At 56.1% G+C, this 19,510-nt stretch overlaps 1 protein-coding gene across 1 annotated transcript in view; it reads left to right on the top strand.

Annotated features, from left to right (window-relative positions):
• The window catches only part of DYSF (dysferlin), a 233,162-nt gene that overhangs the window by 146,612 nt on the left and 67,040 nt on the right, over window positions 1-19,510 (top strand). The window contains 2 exon segments of the mRNA XM_074285534.1: window positions 11,550-11,643; window positions 12,097-12,174. Of these exon segments, the coding sequence (XP_074141635.1) occupies window positions 11,550-11,643; window positions 12,097-12,174 (172 nt within the window).

A 19,510-nucleotide genomic window follows, 5' to 3' on the forward strand; every position in this document is an offset into this window, starting at 1 on the left:
GCCCTGACATTCCCCGTTCTAAGCTCCCTCCCAGCTCTGACACGTCCTGTTCTAAGCCCCAGTTGTCCTTATTCGTTATCTAGAGTTATCACGGCTCCCCCAGGCCGGCCCCCTTCCCCATCTCTTGCTTAAGAGAGAACCCTGGCCCTCGGGCGGACGCTGGGACTGAGCAGGACTGGCAGACCAAAGGAAGGCCCCTCGCCGCCGTTAGTCCAGCCCCGCTCAGCCATGACAGTGGGAAGTGAGAGAGTTTCCGTCAGGTTCACACTGCAGTGTTTTCTGGGCCGGCGTCCGCCAGCCCTGCGTCCTGTTCCTCACTCCCCCCCACGTGCTCCAGGCTTTCTGGATCATTAAGCTTGATTAGAAAACACTTTGGCCAATGTCCAGAATCTGCCTGATGTACACAAAGAGCAGCCAGTGGAGCAGAATGTGAGACAAACACACACACACACACAGTTTTGCATTGGCCCTAAGACTTATCATTAAACAAATGTTCTTCAACGAGCTCATATTTACGGACATTCACCCCTCCATCTATTAGTCAACAAACATTTATTAAACACCTAATGTGTGTCAGAATTTGCTCTGAGGGCCTGAGGATACAAAGAAAGGTCAGGGCTCCCCTCTTCAAGGAGCTCGCGATCAATTGAAATAAAAAAGCTACATTTCTGTACCACCTGAAGGTTTCCGAAGCAGGGCGTCACCTCACTTGCGCCTCATCACAGCCCTGTAAAAATGGGGGCTGTGATTATCCCAATTTTGCAGATGAGGAAATCTCGACCCATAGAGGGCAGATGCTGATCTGGGAGGGACCTACGAGGCCGCATATAGTTCAACCTCCTTCAATTGTATTTGGGGAAACTGAGGCTCAGGGAGATGCAGCAACTTACCAACATCACAGAAGGAGCCAGTGGCAGGTGGTCTGCGTAGCTTTATGTGACTAGGGAGGTCTGGATGCCATTGGGCTGACAGGCCGGATTGTCTGGGACATGAAGAGGTGAAGGGTGAGTGGTATGGAATAAATCTGGACATCAGGTAGGCGTTAGACCAGGGGTTCTCAAACTATGGCCTCACGCAGCCCCCTGAGGACGTTTGTGCGGCCCGCCGGGTTATGGCAAATGGGCTGAGCGGGGGAGACAGAGCGTGAGGTTTCGTTTTTACTATAGTCCGGCCCTCCAACAGTCTGAGGGACAGTGAACTGGCCCCTATTTGAAAAGTTTGAGGACCACTTAGATTAAGGAAATCGTTCAATAAATCTGGAAATTAGGTAGAGTTAGACTAGGAGGTCCTTCAGTAAATCCGGACATTAGATCCGAGTTAGACCAGGAGGTCCTTCAGTAAATCCGGACTTTAGATCCGAGTTAGACCAGGAGGTCCTTCAGTAAATCCGGACATTAGATCCGAGTTAGACCAGGAGGTCCTTCAGTAAATCCGGACATTAGATCCGAGTTAGACCAGGAGGTCCTTCAGTAAATCCGGACATTAGATCCGAGTTAGACTAGGGAGAGCCTTCAGTAAATCCGGACATTAGATCCGAGTTAGACCAGGAGGTCCTTCAGTAAATCCGGACATTAGATCCGAGTTAGACCAGGAGGTCCTTCAGTAAATCCGGACTTTAGATCCGAGTTGGACCAGGAGGTCCTTCAGTAAATCTGGACTTTAGATCTGAGTTAGACCAGGAGGTCCTTCAGTAAATCCGGACTTTAGATCCGAGTTAGACCAGGGGGTCCTTCAGTAAATCCGGACTTTAGATCCGAGTTGGACCAGGGGGTCCTTCAGTAAATCCGGACATTAGATCCGAGTTAGACCAGGAGGTCCTTCAGTAAATGCGGACATTAGATCTGAGTTAGACCAGGAGGTCCTTCAGTAAATGCGGACATTAGATCCAAGTTGGACCAGGAGGTCCTTCAGTAAATCCGGACTTTAGATCCGAGTTAGACCAGGGGGTCCTTCAGTAAATCCGGACTTTAGATCCGAGTTAGACCAGGAGGTCCTTCAGTAAATGCGGACATTAGATCCGAGTTAGACCAGGAGGTCCTTCAGTAAATGCGGACATTAGATCCAAGTTGGACCAGGGGGTCCTTCAGTAAATCCGGACATTAGATCCGAGTTAGACCAGGAGGTCCTTCAGTAAATCCGGACATTAGATCCGAGTTAGACCAGGAGGTCCTTCAGTAAATCCGGACATTAGATCCGAGTTAGACCAGGAGGTCCTTCAGTAAATCCGGACATTAGATCCGAGTTAGACCAGGAGGTCCTTCAGTAAATCCGGGCATTAGATCCGAGTTAGACCAGGAGGTCCTTCAGTAAATCCGGACATTAGATCCGAGTTAGACCAGGAGGTCCTTCAGTAAATCCGGACATTAGATCCGAGTTAGACCAGGAGGTCCTTCAGTAAATGCGGACATTAGATCCGAGTTAGACCAGGAGGTCCTTCAGTAAATCCGGGCATTAGATCCGAGTTAGACCAGGAGGTCCTTCAGTAAATCCGGACATTAGATCCGAGTTAGACCAGGAGGTCCTTCAGTAAATCCGGACATTAGATCCGAGTTAGACCAGGGGGTCCTTCAGTAAATCCGGACTTTAGATCCGAGTTGGACCAGGGGGTCCTTCAGTAAATCCGGACATTAGATCCGAGTTGGACCAGGGGGTCCTTCAGTAAATCCGGACTTTAGATCCGAGTTAGACCAGGGGGTCCTTCAGTAAATCCGGACTTTAGATCCGAGTTGGACCAGGGGGTCCTTCAGTAAATCCGGACATTAGATCCGAGTTGGACCAGGGGGTCCTTCAGTAAATCCGGACTTTAGATCCGAGTTAGACCAGGGGGTCCTTCAGTAAATCCGGACTTTAGATCCGAGTTGGACCAGGGGGTCCTTCAGTAAATCCGGACATTAGATCCGAGTTGGACCAGGGGGTCCTTCAGTAAATCCGGGCATTAGATCCGAGTTAGACCAGGAGGTCCTTCAGTAAATGCGGACATTAGATCCGAGTTAGACCAGGAGGTCCTTCAGTAAATGCGGACATTAGATCCGAGTTGGACCAGGAGGTCCTTCAGTAAATCCGGGCATTAGATCCGAGTTAGACCAGGAGGTCCTTCAGTAAATCCGGACATTAGATCCGAGTTAGACCAGGAGGTCCTTCAGTAAATCCGGACATTAAATCCAAGTTGGACCAGGAGGTCCTTCAGTAAATCCGGGCATTAGATCCGAGTTAGACCAGGAGGTCCTTCAGTGAATCCGGGCATTAGATCCGAGTTAGACCAGGAGGTCCTTCAGTGAATCCGGGCATTAGATCCGAGTTGGACCAGGAGGTCCTTCAGTAAATCCGGACTTTAGATCCGAGTTGGACCAGGAGGTCCTTCAGTAAATCCTGACTTTAGATCCGAGTTAGACCAGGAGGTCCTTCAGTAAATCCGGACTTTAGATCCGAGTTAGACCAGGAGGTCCTTCAGTGAATCCGGACATTAGATCCGAGTTAGACCAGGAGGTCCTTCAGTAAATCCGGGCATTAGATCCGAGTTGGACCAGGAGGTCCTTCAGTGAATCCGGGCATTAGATCCGAGTTAGACCAGGAGGTCCTTCAGTGAATCCGGACTTTAGATCCGAGTTGGACCAGGAGGTCCTTCAGTAAATCCGGACTTTAGATCTGAGTTAGACCAGGAGGTCCTTCAGTAAATCCGGGCATTAGATCCGAGTTAGACCAGGAGGTCCTTCAGTAAATCCGGGCATTAGATCCGAGTTAGACCAGGAGGTCCTTCAGTGAATCCGGGCATTAGATCCGAGTTAGACCAGGAGGTCCTTCAGTGAATCCGGGCATTAGATCCGAGTTGGACCAGGAGGTCCTTCAGTAAATCCGGACTTTAGATCCGAGTTAGACCAGGAGGTCCTTCAGTAAATCCGGGCATTAGATCCGAGTTAGACCAGGAGGTCCTTCAGTAAATCCGGACATTAGATCCGAGTTAGACCAGGAGGTCCTTCAGTAAATCCGGACTTTAGATCCGAGTTAGACCAGGAGGTCCTTCAGTAAATCCGGACTTTAGCTCTGAGTTAGACTAGGAGGTCCTTCAGTAAATCCGGACATTAGATCCGAGTTAGACTAGGGAGAGCCTTCAATGCTCGGCCGAGGAGTTTGTGGCCATGTTGTCATTCAGTCATTTCTGTCCTGTTAGATTCTTTATGTCCCCATTGCGGGGTTTCTCGGTGGAGATGTTGGAGGGGTTTGGCTATTTCCTTCTCCAGCTCATTTTACAGATGAGAAAACCGAGGTAAACAGGGTTAAGTGACTTGGCCGGGATCATACAACTCGGAAGTGTCTGAGGTTGAATTTGAACCGAGAACTTCTTGACCCCCGGCTCAGCACTTGAGCATAGCTTTAGGGGGCAGGAAGAGTAGACTGGGAACAGAGAGATCGAAGCAATCTACTGGAAACATTTGGGTGAAATATGGTGGAGTGTAGGAGTAGAGGCTTCTCTGTTCTCAATGGTCCTCCCTCCCTCGTCACTTAGGGTGTGAGGGTTGGGTCCTTCTCAGAGTCCCCGCTCACAGAGGGGCAGGTGTGATCCAACCTGCATTTGGGGGCCACAATGCTGGGGCCCATTCCCTTTGTCCAGAGTTGCAGTCCTGGCTCCTCATTGCTGTCTCATTGCTCTGTCCCTGGGCCCCTGGGTCCCCGAGGCAGACCCCGGGCCGCGAGGGCCCAGACCGATGGCCTCCCGGTGCCCCGGCCCTGGTGTCTGGTTCCCCTTTTCCCTTCCCCGGCACGTAGTCCTCTCCCTGGTGCTGGAGCAGAGCTCTGGGGCCTGGCTCTTCCTGTCCCCCTGTGAAGACAGCTCCTTGGAAGGCAGACCCTGTCTGGTAATTAGCACATGCAGCCTGGGCCCTGTCCCTCCTCCCATCCCCACCCTCCTGGCTCCCTTGGCAGAGCAGGAGGCCTTGGCTGCCAGCCTTGGGCCAACGGGAACGGTCTGCACACTCCATCCCGAGCATTATTTTATTTGAGTATTATTCTTTTTCCAGCTAATATCCTGGCGTTCCCAAAGACACCGGGTTTCATAATCTTCTTGGCATTCCCAAAGAACCTGGGAGTGGAGCACAAAGCCGCTATTATAGCAAATTGCCTCCTCCCGCCCCACGCCCGTCCTCTGCCTCCTGCTCCCACCCAGCCGCCCCTCTGCCTGACATTCAGGGCTCCCTGGGAAAGTCAACGCAAGTGACTGCATTGGATGAGCTCACGGAATTAGACCGTCTCCCTTGGCGCGGGCCGGCTCCCATGCCCTTCGATTTTTCCAGAGTCCATCCTCGTTTCTTGGCCCATTTGTCTTGGGAGGGACAGCTCAGAATAGCTTTTTCACTCAGGGCTTGGGCAGGGAGGAGAGGGGAGCTGGGGGGGGGGACCTGTGTTCCCAGGAGCTCTTACAGCGAAGCCCAAGCCAGAGCCCCCGGCCACACCCCTGCCCTTCGGCTGGGCCTTCTGCCCACCGAGGAACAGTCCTATGGGTGGAACAGGCCTCGAAGGAGCCAGTTCAGAAAGTCAGTGGCTAAAATCCCTCGGTGAGGAAAACGGGCTCTCTCCTCCCCACCCTCAGTCACCCCCAAGAAATGTGAGAGTAGAAGTCAGAGCCATCTTAGCTCAACTAGGGCTGAAGGAGACCGGGGACCGTGGAGCCCAAACCTCTCTTTCTACAAGGGAAGGGACCTGCCCAGGGTCATCTGGCTGGGCGTGGCCCTACAGGAGGAAGACAGTCTGCTCTGCTTAGGGAAGCTGTGGGCCTTGGCTCTGGGGTGGCCTTGGTCCTTTGGTAGAGATCACTAGTAATTACTATTAATTCTAGTGCGTGTTTTGGGGGGCCCAAGAAGGGGTGGGAAATACAGTAGTTAGCCTTAGAAAGTCTGGTCCATGGAGGAGACAGCCTCTGTCTGCTGTGCTTCCTTGCCTCTCCCCATACCTCCCTGCCAGAGTGACAGCCGCCCAGTGTCCAGTTTGCTGCCCCCTCCCCAAATCCTGCTGAATTGGGGCTGGGCAGGAAAATTGGTGGTTATGGCTTCAGATATCTCACAGGGCCCGAGCTAGCCTCGTGAGACTTTTCTTGCTTCTTTTAAAAGGATGCTTTGGGTCATTTCTGGGCTTAAGGTACAAGCAAAGTCATAGTTATGTGGGGGCTATGAGAAGGCAGAAAACTGGGGCCGAGTCTAGCTCCCAGCTCATCCGGCCCTCAAAGCTACTCTTCTTCTGGGGAGGTTGCACTGACCTGGCCAGGAAGCAGAGGCCCCGGGCTCAGCTAGCAGCAAGGAGAGAAAAGGAAATTAAAGGGGGGGGGGAGTCTGCTCTGGGGCCGGGCCTGGAATTTCAGGCCTTGAGAGACTCCCCTTCCCCCATTTAATCTGAGCTAAACTGGAGGGAGGTGATGGGGCCTCAGAGCACCTGCTAGCATCGCCAAGGTAGGCCTGGGCTCAGGGCCAGAGTCTGGAGACTGACTCAGTGAGGTTGTAGCCTTGGGTAAGGGGTGTGTGTGTGTGTGTGTGTGTGTGCACGTGCCCCTGCACTCCCAGAAAGTTTGTGTGAAATGTGTGTGCATATTTGGGACACTATCTGTGTGTGCACACAAAATTCATAAGTGTGAGTAGCTATTTGTGACAATTACGTGTACATTTATATATATATGAATTTTATTTTATTCATTTATTTTTGGAGGTTAATGCTTATGAACTCTGGGCCTTGGTTTCCCTTCAAGTAAAAAAGAGGGGGTTGGGCTAGATGGCCCCCGAGGTCATGCGAAGCACATTTTATATATTGACTTCTGTTGGCCATACTGCAAAAAAGTGAACAAATCTGCTTCGTTCTGTAATCAGAGTCCATCAGCTTGTTCTCGGGATGCCATTTTCCATCCTAAGTCCTTCAGAATCGTCTTGGATCCTTCACAGCTGATCCTCACACAGTATTGCTATTGCTGTGCACACTGTTCTGCTTCTGCTCATATCACTTTGCATTAGTTCATGGAAATCTTTCCAAGTTTTCTGAAAGCATCGTGTTTGTTATTTCTTATAGCATCAAAATAATACACTGGAACTTGTTCCGCCCTTCCCCGGGGGATGGGCATCCCGTTGATTTTCCAGTTCTTTGTCACCACAAAACAAAACAAAACAAAAAACCATGCTATAGATATGTGTGTATAATTAGGTCCTTTCCCTCTTTCTTTGATCTCTTCGGGAACCATAGTGTAGGTTTTGCTGGCTCAAAGGGGACGCACAGTTTGGCCCTTGTTCCAAACTGCTCTCCAGGATGAGTGGATCAGTTCACAACTCCACCAACAACGCATTAGTGTCCCTTTTTTCCACACCCCTCCAACATGTCATTTTAGCCAATCTGATACGTGTGGGGCTCCCAGAGTGGCTTTAATGTTCATTTCTCTAATCAGGGTGCTTTGGAGCATTTTTTCATGTACTTGTTGATAGCTTTGATTTCTTCTTCTGAAAAGTCCCTGTTCGCATCCTTTGCCCATCCTCACTTTTTCACGGGCTGGCTCTCCGCTCTTGGCTCTTTCCTTCCAAAACCTCAGCCCCGCCCAGCAGCCCGTGTTCCCAGGTGGGCAAGAGAGCCAGGCTGTTGGAGAGGGCCCTAGCCCCTCCCCGGCTTCTGGGGGCACAGACCCTCCCTGGGCTGTAGAGAAGGCCTCCCTTCCAAATCAGGCTCCTCAACCTGTCCTCGGTCCTGGGGACGGTTCTTGCACTTCTGGAATCCCTGACTGCACCCGGCTCGCTTTTGTTGGATCTTTAATGGGGTCTTTTCTTTGTCTTCTTTGGACAGAATTAGTGGAAAGACTAGGAGGTGAGAGGGGGAGGTGATGGGCTCCCTGAGGGCCTCTCCCTTTTCAGTACTGGCGCCCAGAGGACCAGGATTGTCTCTCCCGGCAGATAAGATGGAGGCCCGTCCCCTCCCCCCTGGATGTCTGTCTCCTGCCCATCCCTTCCCCAGGCTCCTCTGCGTTTTTTGACAGGAACCTAGGATAAGGAGGTAGAGAGTGGGCATCTGGGCAGGGGCAGACACGCATGGATACATCATCCATTATCATCAGCTAACATGTGGCTAGAGCTTACCGTCTGCCAGGCCCTGGGCTAGCTGCTTTACAATCACGATCTACACAACAACCCTGGAAGATGCCATCATCCCTGAGGAAACAGGCGAATGGACGCCACGTGTGTCTCATACACACATGTATGTGTGCATGTATGCGACACACTTAGTGTCTGCCTTCATATATGTAATATTATATATAAAATATCATTATTATTGCTATGATTATATAATTATATAATAGGTACACACACAGCAAGCTCCAAACTTGTCTATACAAGCACCCGCCGATCTACAGGACGGGGGCACTCTCTCCCCGTGACCCCTGCCCTCTGCCCCGGCCCCCCTTCTGCTTTTGATCCCCTTGGGCTGGGGCTCCCCATTCCATTTCCCCTGCCCTAGCGCTGACCCTTCCATCCTCCTCTCCCACAGGCTCAGCAGGGAGGAAGGCCTGTGGTTGTGGCCAGGGTTGGGTCGGGTGAGGGATGGTATCCAGAGCCTCAGCCCAGAGCGAGACGGGCTCCGCAGCGCTGAGGCAGCTCCCGCTGGGTCTGCGCTGGTGGAATAGAGCTCTTTGCTTTCCCTTCTTTTATGAAAATGAAAACCAGAAAGAAAGTCTCCCCGGGGGAAAGTGACTCCCCAAAGGAGACCCCTGAAGGGCCGCTGCCTCAGTGTGTCCGTCTGGGCTGGGACTCCTGGGCCCTTCAGGGGGCCCCCTGTCCGGAGGGGGCGAGCATTGTTCTCTCTTCCTCTCTAAATGGCCTCCCACTGCGTATCCCCCAATGACATGGGAGCCTTCTGTGGGCAGGGGCGGCCTGGTTGTCATTGTAAAGAGACAGTTTCCCCGGGAAAATGGATCTGAATCCAGTCCTGGGTCATTTTTTTTTCCTTTTCCTGTTCATTCATTCTCTTTTTTTTTGTGCCAGGCACTGTGCTGGGGGGTCAGGGATGCAAAAACACCGCCATCTTTACTCAAGGGATTTACATTCTAGTAACCAAACCCCATAAGCTGCTCTCACGGCCACTGGGGGCTCCACATCCACAGGTCTTTGCCCACTTGGGTGACACTGAGAAAGCAAGAGAACCAAAACCCTGTTCCTTCCCTCCCTCCCTTCCTTCCCTCACTCTTCCCCTCCCCCATTCCTTCCCTCCCTCCTTCCTTTCCTTCCTTCCTCCCTCCCTCTCTCTCTTCCCCCTCCCTCCCTTCCTGCCTCCCTCCCTCTTCCCCTCCCCCATTCCCTCCCTCCCTCCTCCCCTCCCCCATTCCCTCCCTCTTCCCTTCCTTCCCTCCCTTCCTGCCTCCCTCCCTCTTCCCCTCCCCCATTCCCTCCCTTCCTCCCTCCTCCCCTCCCCCATTCCCTTTCTTCCTTCCTCCCTCCCTCCCTCCCTTCTCCCCTCCCCCATTCCCTTCCTCCCTTCCTCCCTCCCTCCCCCATTCCCTTGGGTCTGTCCGGCCAGCAGCATCCTCCCTCTCTCTAGGCCCTGTGGTGAGGAATGAGCCCAGTTCCCCATCGGACGGCTGCTAGCCCTGCTTCTGCGGGGAGCTCGGGTCCTCGGCCTCCCTGCGTCTCTCGGCCCGGCTCCCACCTCGGGCTGGCTCTGTCCTTCCTCTCGCGGCCGGCCCATCTACCTGAGCCCTGGCCCGTGGCTGCCCCATCTCCCCCAGGCCTCGGGGAGCTCTGGCAGCCTTGGCCGGATCCCTCCCCCGGTCTCTGCTTAGACAGAGCAGCCCACACACCAGGACCACAGCGGGGAGCCGAGGGGAGGCTGGGCCGGGCCAGCTGGGGAGCTGGCTGGCGTTGACCCGGCATGCTCCGGAGGCAATTAGCCTGACAGGTTTAGTGCTCCCGTCGGGCCGCCGGTGGGGCCCTGTGTCGGGCTAGGGTGGGCCTGCTCCCCCTCCTTCTGAGAGCGGGGGCAACTCCGTCAGGCTCTTGACTATAGGGAGCCCCTCCTGGGGCGAGGCTCACCTCCGGGAGGAGGAAGAGCCCTGGGGTCCGAAGGCCGGATCCCCCAGGTGAGGAGGGTGCTGGATGGCCTCCCCTACGAGGTTCTTCCAGGGCCTCCTGGGTGGGGCCTGGCCAGGTGAGAGTGAGCTAGCTTTGGGCATGGAGAAGCTGGAGCTCCTTTGGGTAGAGGCTAGGATGGCTGTGACAAGTCTGAGAGGATTTCCCCTCGGGCCAGAAGCTTGGTACTGTGGGAGAGGGAGGGGATTGTCCATCCCCTCTCCGTGGGAAACCCCACGCGTGGGGCAGCGAGGCCGGGAAGCAGCAGGGCCCCAGCCCGTGCTGGTCATGCTGAGGGACTGGCGGAGGCAGGGAGAGAGAAGCTCTGGGCTGGGCTGCGGAGAGAAGCCTTCTTGGGACGGGCCTTCCCTGGGCCAGGAAAGAGGAGCACGGTTTGGTGGGCAGAGAGGAAAGCCAGTCTAGAAGTGACACCTGCAGGGTGGGAATGGGGGCGTCCGCTGGGTAGGGTGGGCGAGCGGAGGAGGAGGTGAGGCTGGAAGGGAGACGTGTGTGTTGGGGGGGTTTTCAAAGAAAAGCTGAAAACTGCGTTTTCTTCTGGCTGTTCGGGAGCTATTGAAGACTTCTGAGCACACAGAAGAGGCCGTGGTCCGTTAGGTCAGAATGGGACCCAGAGGAATCTGAAAGAGTGAAGGCCGTGGACTTGGGGTCAGAAGCCGGGGGCAGTCAGCAGTCAGGAGGGGCCACAGCACACCGACCCGACCCACCCACCAAGGAATCCTCACTTTCACCTGCCTCGCAGGGTCCCCCCACCTCGTCAGAGGCCCTCCAAAGAGCAGAGGCTCATCACTTGTGAAGAAGAAAACCCGCTCCCCTCGTTAGGAATGTTTCCTGATGTTGGGTCTGCGTTTGTTCATTCCTCCTGGGAATCAGAGCTCAAAGGGAGCCAAGCCGACCCCTCCTCCAAATGAGAGTCCATCAAATGCTCAAGTTCGCTGCGGCGCTCCTCCTCCCGCCGGGCTTTTCCTCTCCCTGCCAAACAACCTGCTTTCCCCAGTGGCTCCTCATATGGCACGTCCCCAAGGCCGGACAGCCTGACCACAGTCCACCTTAAGCTGTGGTTCCCAGCCTGAGCACAGGAGATGGGGAGGGCAGAGATCAACAGGACAGCCCCTTTCCCGAAAGCTCTTTCCCACTGCAGTCCAAGGTCACTCGGCGACCTGGGCTCAGGTCATGGCTTGGACTGGCCCTTGCTGTGTGAGCTTGGATAGGTCGCTTAGCTTGTGTTGCCTTGGTTTTCCTCAGCTGTACAAAGCAGGCTTGTCCTGGATGGAAGTCTTGGCCACTTTTCTGAGGTGCTCTGAGAGACCCCTTCTCGCTGAGGTTTGGGGATTCTTCTGGGACCACGGTTCACTTTCAGAGCAGGAGTCGATGTTTCTAGTCCCTGGGGCCGCGTCTCTCCCCTGTTCCCGGGGGCTCGACGTGTCTCAGGACCCCCTCTCCTCCTCCCTGTAGGGCGGTGTGGTGGATGACAAGAGCGAAGATTCCAAGTCAGTCTCCACCTTGAGTTTCGGGGTCAACAGGCCCACGATTTCCTGCATCTTTGACTGTAAGTGCTCTTGGGCCATGTGTACGGGGAAGGGAGGAGGGGGGCCTGGGTGTGGATGGGCGGGCCTCCAGTCTTTGTGTCTGTCTTCGTGTATGTGGGTGATTATCGTGTCTGGGGTCTTCCGCTGTTTGCACGAACACGTCTTTGTCCTTTTGTTTGTGTTTCTGAGTGTGGATGTGAATGACTCTCTCCGTGTCCTTGGATTTGTGTCTCCATGTGTGGATGCCCGTGCACGTCAGTTTGGGGGTTGGTGCATGGTTTACAGGACACTTCAGAGACATTCTCTCTACCGTGGTCAGCCATGACATCACCTCCATCTGTCAAAGGAACCCTGGGACCGTAGAGAGCTAAATGCTGGGCTCCTGAGTCCCACCCGAATCCCGCTCTCATTTCCCGAGCCCTCGCGGCCGTAGGTGCTCACCCTAGTTTTCCTTTCTTTCCCCTTCCGTGAAGACGGGAACCGCTATCATCTCCGCTGTTACATGTACCAGGCGCGAGACTTGACCGCCATGGACAAGGACAGCTTTTCTGGTATGTACAGGGTCTGGGGGGCTTCCCTGGGGATGAAGGGGCCCCGGGGATAAGGGGAGAGAAATCCTTCTGTGAGATGCTTCTTGGAAGACAAATGATGGAAAGCTCTATGTACGTGCTATGTATGTGCTTGCTATTAGTTATTATATAGAGAAAAATGACATTATTTTTCATTTATTGGTGATGGAATAGGTCATAGGGCATAGGTCAGTGCCTTGGGAATAGTAGACACTTGACAAATGCTAATTAAATAAGCGGATCAATAAATGAATAGGACTCTCAGAGTCACAGGCACTAGTGTCTTGCACATAGTAGGTGCTTAATACGTGCTCAGTGAATGAATGAATATGTAGAACACATAAAAATCATGGGCCAGTGATACAGATAAAACAGCCGTAAAGGAATGCGACGTAGAGTGAGACTATAGACTGTGTATTCCATCCCTCCATCCATTCATCAGTCCATCCACTTGTTCTTTTTATTCTTCCTGCGAGGAGTGGGTGAGTGTCCATGGGGCATGGAACAAGCAGGGGGGCCATTGGCCCAGACAAGCGGAGAGAAGGGGAGAAGAGACGGGGGGCCAGGAGGGATTCGGGTACGGCTTCCTCTTGTTTTGCGACTACCTGGAGGCTCAGCATCCTTGGCAGGATCATGGGGCCTTAGCACGGAATGTGAAAGGGAGGAAGGGGCTGCTGGTCTGGCAGCGCAGACCTGGGAGGACAGGTGGGGGGCCCGGAGAGGGCTGCTCTGGAGAAAGTTGGTCCCAGCTGGAGGAAGTTCCTGGGAGCTGCTGGCTCTCGCCCGCCCGCCCTCCCCGGCCCTGCGCGGAGCCATATTTCATCCGCCCGGGAGCTGTCAGGCTGTGACTGATGATCCCATTAGCCTCCGCTCTCTTGGCCCTGAGCACGCTCTCCGGCACCCTGGGCACATTTGGAGATTTATGAGCCGTCACCAGGGTGTGTGTGTGTGTGTGTGTGTGTGTGTGTGTGTGTGCATTCACTCAGAGGAGGAGAGGAGCCAGGAGTCAGACGGACTGAGTTGTGAGACATATGGAAAAGTTGGGACCCCACTCAGTCTTGGAGACTTGGGGGAGGCTGCTCTGCAGGCTGAGTCCCGGCTGATCCCTGGCCAGGCAGACAAGGCAGCTTGTTCCCTCACCCCTCTGTGGGCCCGGAGGGGGCTGGAGGGACTTCAGCTTGGCCCTGCGGGGGGGGGGGGGATCTGCCTTGGGCAGGAGAGACAGACTCCTCGGGGAGCCGGGGAGAAGCTGTGGGAGCTGGACAGAGGGGCCGGCCTCTCCATCCCTGTGCTGCTGCCCATTGGAGGATCGGCTCATCCCCATGGCCTCCAGCTTCCAGACCCGGAAGAGGGTCTCTGAAGGCCGATTGCCTCCGCTTTGGCAGGCCATGGGTGGAAGGTCGTGGTCAGCTCTGGGCATCCCATTTTGGGAGGGAAACAGAAGAGCGGGCTAAGGAGGGCATCTGATGGAAGGAAGCCCGGAGAAGAGAAGGCTCGGGGAGGGAGGGGGACATAGAGGCTGACACATGGAAGAGGGATTTGCCTCTGGCCCCGGGGGACACAGCCAGGAGGGAGTGAGGGGCGTGGGGGGGGTCACAGACGGGGGCGTGATGTCAGGGAAAACACCCATGAGAGCTTTCCCCAAGTATCATGGAAAATGGGAGCGGTTGCCCACGTCTGGAGATGGAGCTATGTCCCAAGTTTCCGAAAGGGAGGTTTTTCTTCTCTCCTATTTATACAGAAATGCCCATTTTTGCCCGGTGCTAAGTTCAGAATAAAACAAAAAAAGCTTTAAAAACTCAAGAGGGAAGAGAATAGAGCCTGCAGACCCTAGACCTGTGAACTCGACTTCAAGTCCCGGGAAAACTCTAGAGCAAATCATGGAAGAGATGATGGCGAACATGAGAAGGAAGCACTGAGGGCAGAGGAAAGGGCTTCGTCCTGAGCGGCCGGGCCAGACGAGCCTCGGCTCCCTTTCTGGCAGGACCGCTGAAGTCGGAGAGGAGGCAATGCTCTCACATCGTCCTAGATTCTAGCGAAGCTTTCGATACGATTGCTGGGGGAAATGGGGGGAGGGGTAGAAATTAGATTGAAATCGCGTCAGACGGTTCCAGGACTGGCCGGATGGTCAGTCAGTGCCCGGGCTCGGTGTTTAGGAGGCAGGGATGTCTCTGGTGAGATGCTGCAGATCTGCGCCTGGCTCCGGCGGCTTAACCCGTTATCAGTGATTTGGTTAAAGCTGGAGATGCTGAGGCGGGAGGATAACGTCAAGATGCAGAGAAATCTCAGCAGTTTGAGCACGTGGCCAAATGGAATAGGACGGAGTTCAGTAGGGTGAATGAGTCTTCCATTTTAATACCAAAAAATCGATGTTATAAACGTAAGATGGAAGAGTCATGAATTCACAACAGTTCTGAAAAAGATCCGGGGGTTTTAGTGGACAGCAGACGGGCGAGAGCTCTTTGTGGCCGAGTCTGTGGATCTCCAGGCGCCCCCCTGTCCTTGGGGGAGTGTCGGGGACATCTTGAGTTCTTGGAGCCAGAACGGGTACCATAGGGCTGGGTGACGATGACTTTGAGTCCCGGACGTGGGACGGGGGATCCCTCCCGAAGCCTCCTCCCTGGACTTTAGCGCTTCATCTATAAAGTGATGGGGGTGGGACTCGGTCTGACCGCTTCCTCTCCTGAGCCTGGGCCCCCGTAAGGGTCCCTTCTGAGCCTGCGCCCATTGGAGCACGCTTCTGTCCCTGTTGGGGGCCCCAGCTGGTAGCCGTGGGAGGACCCCAACAGGAGGGGGGCTGGGGGCCAGTGCTCTGGGTTTCAGTGAGAGGCCGGGCTTGGGCCGGGACTGGCGAGGCTGAATCTGAGGGAGGGACCGCGCTCCACTGGGAAGGCGCCGTGCTTGGGTGTTAGCTCACCAGTCAGAGGGGGCTGGGGGGGCTGGGGGAGGACGAGACACCCAGGCCTGAAGCCTGAGCAGAGGAAATGTCACACTTTCCATCTCTCCCCTCGGTGCCCTCCCCCAAATAAACACTGAGAACTTTTGGGGGCTTTGCCAGGTAAACTTCCTCGGGGCTCCCTGTCGGGTGTGAATGAAAGAACTGATTGAGCGGCCGCTGGAAAGGAAAGCCGGGCCAACGTGAGCAAACCCATAAAACCTCCAGTGTTTATTTTCACTCCCAAACACTAAATCAGGCTGTTCCGCCGTCCCCTCCCCGACAGGCTCGGGCTGGGGTCGCCGGGCGGGGGGGCAGGACGAGGGGGGGTCTCTGATGAAACAAGCTTTGAGATGGAACTTTTAAATTTGAGTGGGGAGGGTGTGTTCTAGGAGTGAGCTGGGGGAGGCCGTGGCCCTGCATGGCCGGGGGTCCCACGGCCCTTGAAATGTGGGGGCTTTGTTTCAGAAGAACTGATGACAGTGATGGGTGCGATCTGACTGGGAAAACCTTCTGGGCCCCTGGGCCCCTCCTCCAGCCCCGGTCCCTGGGCCCCTCCTCCAGCCCCGGCCCCCTGCTCCTTCAGAGCAGGGTGAAGCAGCAGCCCGAGGGGAGCGGATCCTCCCTTGCCCACCCCAAAAGGGGCTGGGGGCTCGGGGGCATCTTCTGTTCCTGCGTCATGGAACTGGGCCTTCCCTGTGGTGCAGTCATCGGGCACCTAAGGGTCTGGGTCTAAAAGAAGGAATGTCCCCTTGCTTCCCAGAAACCCAAGAAGTGGGCGGGGCCGTGCCCACGGGCAGCCCCTGGGCTGTGGCCCAAGGCCCCCACCCCGCCAGGGTCACAGGCCTCCGCCACGACCCCCAAATGTGACGCTGTTTCCCCATCGCCTTTGGGGAGCAATAAGGCTGGCCCGCTTGGCCCGGTGGGGACCGGGCTGTCATCCTGCCCCTGTGAGGAGGGAAGGGGGCGCCTGGGTGACCTTGCCCAGACCTTGGGGGGGGGGAGTAACGTGTCGCCCCCCGGAGCCGGCATTCTGAGGCAGCTCGGAGAGGAGGCACAGGTTACCGCCCGCAGGACTTCGGAGGGCGCCCATGGCGAGGGCTCCTGGGGCACCGGCGGGCCTGGCCATCAGCCCTTCCGGTCGGCCTGGGGCACCCGGACATCTCGGGTCTCCTCTCGCACTGATGCGTCACCCACCGCCCAGCCAGGCCGGTCTCTGTGGGAGTGTCTCGGCTCCCCGGGGGTGACGGGGAGCTCACTACCACTCAGAGGCCCAGGGAGCCCTCAGGGTCTGGCCCCGCCCTCTGAGCCGGGCCTGAACCAGAACGTCAGGGCTTCCGGTGACTCCCTTCAGTCGGGCAGCTTGGTCCATGTCCCCCAGCGTGGGAGCGCCGCCCGCTCCGGAGCCCGGAGCCCGGGTCCGAAACCCGCCCCTCCATGGCCTCCGCCCCTTTTTTCCGACTTGAAACAAGACAGTGGAGGACCCAGAGCCACCCGCGGGGGAGGGGGAGGGGCGTGGGCCCAGGCAGCTCGGCTCACCCCGTCGTTTTACATTGGGGGAAACTGAGGCCCAGGCACTGCCCTGTCCCGCGGGGGATGGGAAGGTGGCGCACGTCCCTGCAACAGTCCTGGCACCAGGGCCCGGCACGCAGGGGGCGCTCGGCACGGTTTAGCGGCTGGCGGGCTCCGGCTGGTTAGGGCCCTCAGTCCGAGCCCGGCTCTCCCGCCCGAAGGGCTCTCGTCGCTCCCCAGGCCGCCGCCTTCCTGCCGGAGGGAAGGAGCTGCTGTCTGAGGGCCTCCTCCCGCCCCTCGCACACTGGGGGGCCCAGGCACGCGGGGAACAATGCCCCAGTGTCTGCCGCCACGATGCCTTGGTTGTGCGCGCGCCCGCGGTCCCCCTCCTTCGGGAGGTGTGTGCGCATGTGCGTGGGGGTTACAGAGGCCGCTTCCCGCGGCCCGACGGCAGCCGGGCCGCCCGCTACAATGCCCAATTGTGGTCTTTGTGGAAGGGCTGGGGGGCGGGGCCTCCCGCTTATGAAAACAGCGCGCGGGGAGCCAGCCGGGAACAAAGGGGCTTTCTGGCGGGCCGCCTCTCATAGACGGGGCTCTGGCTATCCCTCTGCGGGCTCCTTCCCCTCCTGGAGCCGGGCAGGGGCCTGCGCCGAGCCCCGGGCCGATGAGCTCACGGGCAGACGGGCCTTCATTAAGCGCGCAGACGCCGCCGGGCCGGGCCGGGCCGGGGAGCCAGGGAGGGCCTCGATCCGGCTCCCCGCCGAGTGCTTGCGAGGGGGCGCTCGCTGCACGTGCAGGAGGGGGGGGGCGGGGAGGGGGAGAACGCCCGGGCGGACGGGAGCTGTGAGGGACATGCTCGGCGTGTGCCCCGCTGTGAGGGCCCGTGCGCGCGTGTGCACATGCGTCTGTGTGTGAGTGCGTGTGCGCGTGTGCCCCGCTGTGAGGGCTCGTGCGCATGTGTCTGTGTGTGAGTGCGTGTGTCTGTGTGTGAGTGCGTGTGTGCGTGTGACCCGCTGTGAGGGCTCGTGCGCGCGCATGTGCGCGTGCGTCTGTGTGTGTGAGTGCGTGTGTGCGTGTGCCCCGCTGTGAGGGCCCGTGCGCGCGTGTGCACATGCGTCTGTGTGTGAGTGCGTGTGTGCGTGTGCCCCGCTGTGAGGGCCCGTGCGCGTGTGCACATGCGTCTGTGTGTGTGCGTGTATGCGTGTGTGCGTGTGACCCGCTGTGAGGGCCCGTGCGCGCGTGTGCACATGCGTCTGTGTGTGTGTGCGTGTGTGTGCGTTTGCCCCGCTGTGAGGGCCCGTGCGCGCGTGTGCACATGCGTCTGTGTGTGTGCGTGTATGCGTGTGTGCGTGTGACCCGCTGTGAGGGCCCGTGCGCGCGTGTGCACATGCGTCTGTGTGTGAGTGCGTGTGCCCCGCTGTGAGGGCCCGTGCGCGTGCGTCTGTGTGTGTGAGCGCTGTGTGGGGAAGGGCCAGACTGAGGGTCTAGCCTTGGAGGGAATGGATCCGTGATCCCTTTAACTAGCTTTTCAGGGCCTACTTCTCCCTGGAAGCCTCCTAGTGATAACTTGTAGATATAGGGAGGTGGGGGCTAGATAAATTCATGGGGGGGCAGCTAGTGCATGGAGGGGGGGGCTTAGAATGGGGACCTGAGTTCAAATTCTGCTCCTGGGACACTGAGCAAGTCCCTCCGACCCCTCTCCCCCTCTGTGATAGCGCCTCGGGAGTGAGTTACCGTGGGTCCTGTGGACCCACTTAACAGTTACTTTATTTTGTAATGCATTGGAAGAACAATTTCTAACATTTGTTTTCTCCTTTGACCTTCGAGTTCTAATTTCTCTCCCCCCACTGAGAAGATGAGGCGTCTGACAGTTCTACGTTAGTCCCGTATGAATGCGGCCCAGGAAGCCCCGGAGAATAAAGGGCATTTAAAATATGTGTATAATAAACGAATGCTTTGCTTTCCATTGGGACGCCATCGGTTCTTTCTCTGGAGAAGGGTCCCTCAAGCCTTTCAGAAGCGTTTGGGGACTATTTCTGAGAAAGCCGAGTCATTCCCTCCTAATGGCCGCACTTTGTCGCTGCGGCGACTTCTCCTGCCTCTGCCCCGTCACTTTTCATGGGTTCATGGAAATCTTTCCAGATTTTTCTGAAAGCATCCTGCTCGTTACTTCTTGAAGCACAGTAGCATTCCGTTACATTTATATTCCAAATTCATCCAGCCATTCTCCACTTGATGCATGACCTCTCAATTTCTAATTCTTTTCCACTCCCAAAAGAGCTGCTATGAATTTTTGTACAAATAGGTCCTTTTCCTTTTCCTTTAAAAAAATCGCTCTGGACACAGACGTAGCAGTGGCAGGGCTGGCTCCAAAGGTGGCCGCGTACAGCCCTGGGGCTGGTTCCAAAGCACCACAGAATGATTGTTCTGAATTCTACCAGTAGTGCAGCAGTGCCCAGCTGTCCATATTTCCTCCAACTCGTGTCATCGTCCTTTTCCTATTAGCCCACCTGACGGTTGTGAGATAGCTCAGAATTGTTTTCATTTTCAATCCTTTAATCAATAATAATTTAGTGCGTTAGATCTTTTTTTCATGTGACTATAGGTAGCTTTGATTTCTTCATCAGAAATCTACTAATTCATCCTTTTTGACCATTTATCAGTTGGAGGATTCTCTATGCCGCGGGCCAGATGCAGCCGCTGAGGACGTCTATGGGCCCGCCGGGTTATGGGCTGAGGGCAGAGACAGAGTGAGAGCTTTTGTTTTTACCATAGTCCGGCCTCCCACAGTCTGAGGGACGGGGAACCGGCCCCTGTTTGAAAAGTCTGAGGACCGCTGGGCCAGACCATGAACCAGTCCACTCTTTGTTA

Source organism: Sminthopsis crassicaudata, chromosome 2, assembly GCF_048593235.1.
Source record: "Sminthopsis crassicaudata isolate SCR6 chromosome 2, ASM4859323v1, whole genome shotgun sequence".
NCBI lineage: Eukaryota > Metazoa > Chordata > Mammalia > Dasyuromorphia > Dasyuridae > Sminthopsis > Sminthopsis crassicaudata.